This window comes from Miscanthus floridulus, chromosome 7, assembly GCF_019320115.1.
Source record: "Miscanthus floridulus cultivar M001 chromosome 7, ASM1932011v1, whole genome shotgun sequence".
Lineage (NCBI taxonomy): Eukaryota > Viridiplantae > Streptophyta > Magnoliopsida > Poales > Poaceae > Miscanthus > Miscanthus floridulus.
In genome coordinates, this window is record NC_089586.1 from 134169498 (window position 1) to 134174991 (window position 5494).

Here is a 5494-nt window from a genome sequence, read left to right on the forward strand (position 1 = left end):
GATGATGGGCGAAATTGGGATGGCATGATTGACGATGCATTCGTCTTTACAAATCTCGATTAGTTCTTATATATATATATATATATTCGTTTTTAGAATGGTTCTTTTCGTATCTGTTGACTATTCTACTCCTATATATGAAGCAGTGACTCAGCTTAGTGCCCAAGTGGCAATACTTTGCGGTCGCAAAAAAAAAAAAAGTGGCAATACTTTGTTGGCCCTATTCGCTTCGCTAAAAAGACAAGCTGAAAAATAATGTTCGCTAATTTGTTATGAGATAAAAACATTATTCCTTCGCTAAAAAAGTACGATTAAAAAGACAAGCGAACAGGGAACGTAAAGAAAAAGTATAGGAAATCTCAATCCAAAGGAATGCCAACAATTTGCCCGTTTGGAATGAAAGAACATGCAGTGCCGTTCCTCTCGAATCCTATAGGTATAATGTGATTTCATGGGAATCCAAAAATCCACTCATTTCCATTGTTTTCTCTTCCTACGCGAAGTCCATCCGAGGTAGCTGCAAACCTGCAACAAACTTTGGTACCTTGTAAAATGTTTAACGGGTTATTCTAAACACTAATGAATATCCATCTTAACACACATTCCTATGTTTTCAATTCTTATATTCCAAACGCCTATTTCTATACTTTCTTGTGTTTTCTCGTTCCTTTGTTTTGTCACCTCATTCCTGTACCTTTCCTCTGTTTTTCAATCCTACGTTCCAAACAGACCCTTAATAACTAAATCGATGAAACAGTTAGGGAAAGGGAAGGGAAGGAGTGGATAATTAGGCCCGTACCACTGTTTCGGTTACAATTTCAATGTTTGTCGTCATTGCTTCTGTAATATTTAGATCCATGCCATCATTACATAAAACTTGTTGCGTTTATCCACCGTTGTACCATTTCAAAGTGCCATGAATCGAACAAGTTTCAATTTGCAACTAGAACTGATATACATGGCCGTGGCACATATAAACGGAACAATGGTAGCACGAGTCTAAATATTATAAAAAAAAGGAAGGAAAATGTTGAGGCCATAAATTTGACAGGGTGTGACACGGACACTGCTTTTATCCCCAGAAAGAACGCAGGTATCTCACAGGATTCACACGAGAAGTTTATAGAAATTAGTTCAATTGCATAGGAAAAAAATACAGTAACAAAGAAGAAAAAAGATCCTATGTTCCAAAAATGCCGCATCAAGGTGAGGTTCTCCGAAGCTCCATTTTGACAAGCGTGGAACATGAATTAAACCGCACGGGCCGGGCTGCCACGGCAGATGTTGGTTGAAGCATCCTTGTTTTGAAGGAAAAAGAAAAGGTGGTGCTGTTAGGTGGCGATCGATGCCTGAATTGAATTGGTTTCGATTTGGTACGAACAGTACTGGTTTTTGTGCAGCTGGGGGGAAAGGAGGTAGATAGAGGTTTGAATTCTTGTGATATTTGGATGGTGATTGCTTTGCTTCAGATCATCTGCCGCCGGAGACAGACTCCAGATCTACTGTAGTGGCAGCCAATTTGCAAGAGGGAAGAGCTTAGCAGGGATCTGCATCTTGGCTAGCTGGCTCATAGTCATGGACTCATGGTGGACGCACGGACATGCCAACGACTCGGTTCAGTCCCTCTTGTTCTTGCCTTGCATTGCTACTTGCTAGCTAGTCGGTGTTCATCTGACTAGCTAGTCGTCATTCCCACGTGGCACAATCACTCCCTTGCAGCCGTCCCCGCTAACATTTTATTTTTCCCCCCTCCGATCCCTCCCATTTCTTCGTCATGTCATAAACAGCATCATCGAAAATAGTACACCTTTTATTTATTTAATTTTTCTTTTTTTTGAGATATAATAACGAAAATAGTGCTTGCTTTTTTGTGGGCAAAATAGTAGTGCTTGGTTGGTTGCTCGTCTCTGCGTTACATTTGCAAAGTCAGATTTAATTTCATTCAAGCTCAGTGCAGCGATTAATTAGTGCTAATGATGATACACAGCATGTGATGCGCGATGAAAACGAGTAATCGCCAATTTAACTCTTATTTCCTATTTCACTACTAGCTTTCATCAGAAAGGAAAGGGAAAAAAAAAACAAATGAGGCGATCCAATGCTTCCCTGGCCTTGGATCTGTTGTCTTGCATCACTAGTAGCCTATTTAAATCCAAAAAAGGAAGTGTGAGATCTCAATCTCCTCTTCTTCGTCATCGTCTCCTTCTTCCAGCTCCTGCAGCAGCAACAGCAGCATTTTGTAATAGTTAGTTTGCATGGGCTCGCATTGCTAGCGCATTCGTTACTTCCGCCACTGTTGCATTGCTTCATCGATCGACGATCAGCAAGCAGCCTGCTCCACCACCGACACCACCATGCGTGGCGCGGTGCTGGTGGCCATCGCCGCGGCGATCGGCAACATGCTGCAGGGATGGGACAACGCCACCATCGCGGGCGCCGTCCTCTACATCAAGCGCGACTTCCACCTCGAGTCCCAGCCCGCCGTGGAGGGCCTCCTCGTCGCCACCTCCCTCGTCGGCGCCACCCTCATCACCACCTTCTCCGGGCCCGTCTCCGACTCCGTCGGCCGCCGCCCCATGCTCATCGCCTCCTCGCTGCTCTACTTCCTCGCGGGCCTCCTCATGCTCTGGTCCCCCGGCGTGCACGTCCTCCTCCTCGCGCGCCTCGTCGACGGCTTCGCCATCGGCCTCGCCGTCACGCTCGTCCCGGTCTACATCTCCGAGACGGCGCCGCCCGAGATCCGCGGCCTCCTCAACACGCTCCCGCAGTTCACGGGATCCGGCGGCATGTTCCTCGCCTACTGCATGGTCTTCTCCATGACGCTGGCGCCGCAACCGGACTGGCGCCTCATGCTCGGCGTCCTCTCACTCCTCTCCCTCCTCTACCTGCTCCTAACCGTCTGCTACCTCCCGGAGTCCCCGTGCTGGCTCGTCAGCAAGGGCAGGATGAAGGAGGCCAGGGCCGTGCTCCAGATGCTCAGGGGCAGGGACGACGTCGCGGGGGAGATGGCTCTCCTCGTCGAAGGCCTGGGCACCGCCGGAGACACGGCCATCGAGGAGTACATCGTCGGGCCCCCGGGCCCCGCCGACGAGAACGCCAACGCGACAGTCCTGTACGGGCCCGAGCGCGGCATGTCGTGGGTGGCGCAGCCGCTGCCGCTGCCGCTTGGCGCGCAGGGCAGCATGCTGGGCAGCGCCATCGGCCTGGGCTCGCGCCAGGGCAGCATGCTGGACCACCTCAAGGACCCCGTCGTCGCGCTCCTCGGCAGCGTGCACGACCTCAGGCCCCCCGTCGCGGCCGACGCCACGAGCACCCGCGGCAGCATGCTCTTCTCCAACCTCGGCAGCATGCTCAGCTTCCACGACAACAAGCAGGCGCCCCTGGACTGGGACGAGGAGATCGCCGGCTGCCAGTCGGACGACGATGCCAGCGGCACGGGGGATCTCCGCGCGCCGCTGCTGGACGCCCGCGGGCTGAGCAGCATGACGGGAGGAGGCGACACGGCCACCACCATGGGCATCGGCGGCGGCTGGCAGCTGGCGTGGAAGTGCACGGACGGGCCGGAGGGCGGCGTGAAGAGGATGTACCTGCACGAGGAGGCGGGCGGCGGCGGCGAGGACGGTGTGCACGCGGCGGCGCTGGTGAGCCAGTCGGCGCTGTACCTGCACGCCGCCAAGCAGCAGGGGGACGGGGATGTACACGGACCGGCGTTCGTGCACCCGGCGGCGGTGTCCGAGGAGGCCGCCGGCAGCGGCGGCGGGGCGCGGTGGCGCGAGCTCCTGGAGCCTGGCGTGCGTCACGCGCTGGTGTGCGGCGTCACCATGCAGGTGCTGCAGCAGTTCTCGGGCATCAACGGCGTGCTCTACTACACGCCGCAGATCCTGGACCAGGCCGGCGTCAGCGTGCTGCTGGCGAGCCTGGGGCTGAGCGCCGACTCCACGTCCATCCTCATCAGCGGCCTCACCACGCTGCTGATGCTGCCCACCATCGGCGTGGCGATGCGGCTCATGGACGCATCGGGGCGGCGGAGCCTGCTGCTGTGGACGATCCCGGTGCTGATCGCGTCGCTGGCGGCGCTGGTGGCGGCGAGCGTGGTGCCGATGGCGGCGACGGCGCACGCGGCGGTGACCACGGGGAGCGTCATGGTGTACCTGTGCTGCTTCGTCATGGGGTTCGGACCCATCCCCAACATCTTGTGCGCCGAGATCTTCCCGACGCGGGTGCGGGGGCTCTGCATCGCCATCTGCTCGCTAGCATTCTGGCTCGGTGACATCGCGGTCACCTACAGCCTGCCGGTCATGCTCAGATGGGTGGGGCTCACTGGGGTGTTCGGCTTCTACGCCGTCGTCTGCTGCCTGGCGCTCGCCTTCGTGGCGCTGCGAGTGCCGGAGACCAAGGGCCTTCCCCTCGAGGTCATCATCGAGTTCTTCAACGTCGGAGCCAGAGGACTGCCAGCCATGGCGGCCGATGCAGAGCAGGATCACCGTTGAATTGACTTTTGGATTGGATTGGATTGAATTCTGATTAATTATCACACTTATTATTACTATCCATTGTGTTTTGTTTGTTTGTTTGTGTTTGATTCTACATATGTATACACTTTTCCTATACATACATTTGATCAATGATGGAACAGAAAGAAGAAAAAAAACAAGGAGGCGGGAATGGATAGTTTGTGAATTGTGATGGGGGATTCAAATTATGTCTCTTCCTGATAAGTGCTAAAACTGTCATGTCGTGCCTCTTTGTGGTGAGCTTGTTTCCTACTGTAGTAGTAGCATTTACGGTTTTCCATGGCCGCCGTGGACGAGCTTCGAGCTGATCTGAAGGCTATGCACAGCACAGCGCAGCATTGCTCTACTCAACACCTTGCAGTTGCAGGTTTGCAGCACCGGCTGAATGAATGGGTGATGATGGTCACCTACAAGGGCAGGGCAGCCAATCTCTCCCTGCGTAGAATCTGCCGAATGCGCAGGGGCAACAGGCTTCGACAGCAAAAAGGACATGGCACAAGCCACAAGCAGGTGCGGCGGCAAATTAAACCAATATATTTATCTTATAATCCATACGTTTCAGCTTGTTTTTTTAGCTCGAACAGTATTTCTCTCTCACAATAAATCAGTCGAAACAATGTTTGTTTGTTTTTTCAGCTAAGCGAACGGGGCCATAATGTGACACGATTCCTGGTGACTTGGATGAGCAATCAACAGAGGATGTACCGCCACGCCCGCGCCTCGACCTCCTTTTCTTCTTCCTCTCCTGCCAGAGGTAAAAAAGGAGAGAAGACCCATCTCTCTTTTTTTACAGTTTTATATTCAGTTTGTTTAGGGTTTAGCCAAATAAATCTACCGACGATTTTCGGTCGGGATCGTGTTTTCTGCGATGACTTCGGTGACTGCCACGACGAGATCACCGTTGTAGGCGTCGATTTCATCAGCAGGCGATCAATTTATAGCCTTTATCTGCAAGGGGATGGGTGCTTCTGGGAGCCCCT

At 52.9% G+C, this 5494-nt stretch overlaps 1 protein-coding gene across 1 annotated transcript; it reads left to right on the forward strand.

Annotated features, from left to right (window-relative positions):
* The first annotated feature begins 2240 nt into the window (after positions 1 to 2240).
* LOC136464902 (monosaccharide-sensing protein 2-like) lies at positions 2241 to 4655 on the forward strand. The gene has a single exon (XM_066463851.1). It carries the CDS (start codon positions 2355 to 2357, stop codon positions 4488 to 4490), a length of 2136 nt encoding a protein of 711 aa, XP_066319948.1. The 5' UTR covers positions 2241 to 2354; the 3' UTR covers positions 4491 to 4655.
* The last annotated feature ends 839 nt before the right edge of the window (positions 4656 to 5494 follow it).

What these genes read in the sequence shown, in the direction of transcription:
- LOC136464902 (XM_066463851.1), top strand. Translation starts at nt 2,355, where the DNA reads ATGCGTGGCGCGGTGCTGGTGGCCATCGCCGCGGCGATCGGCAACATG.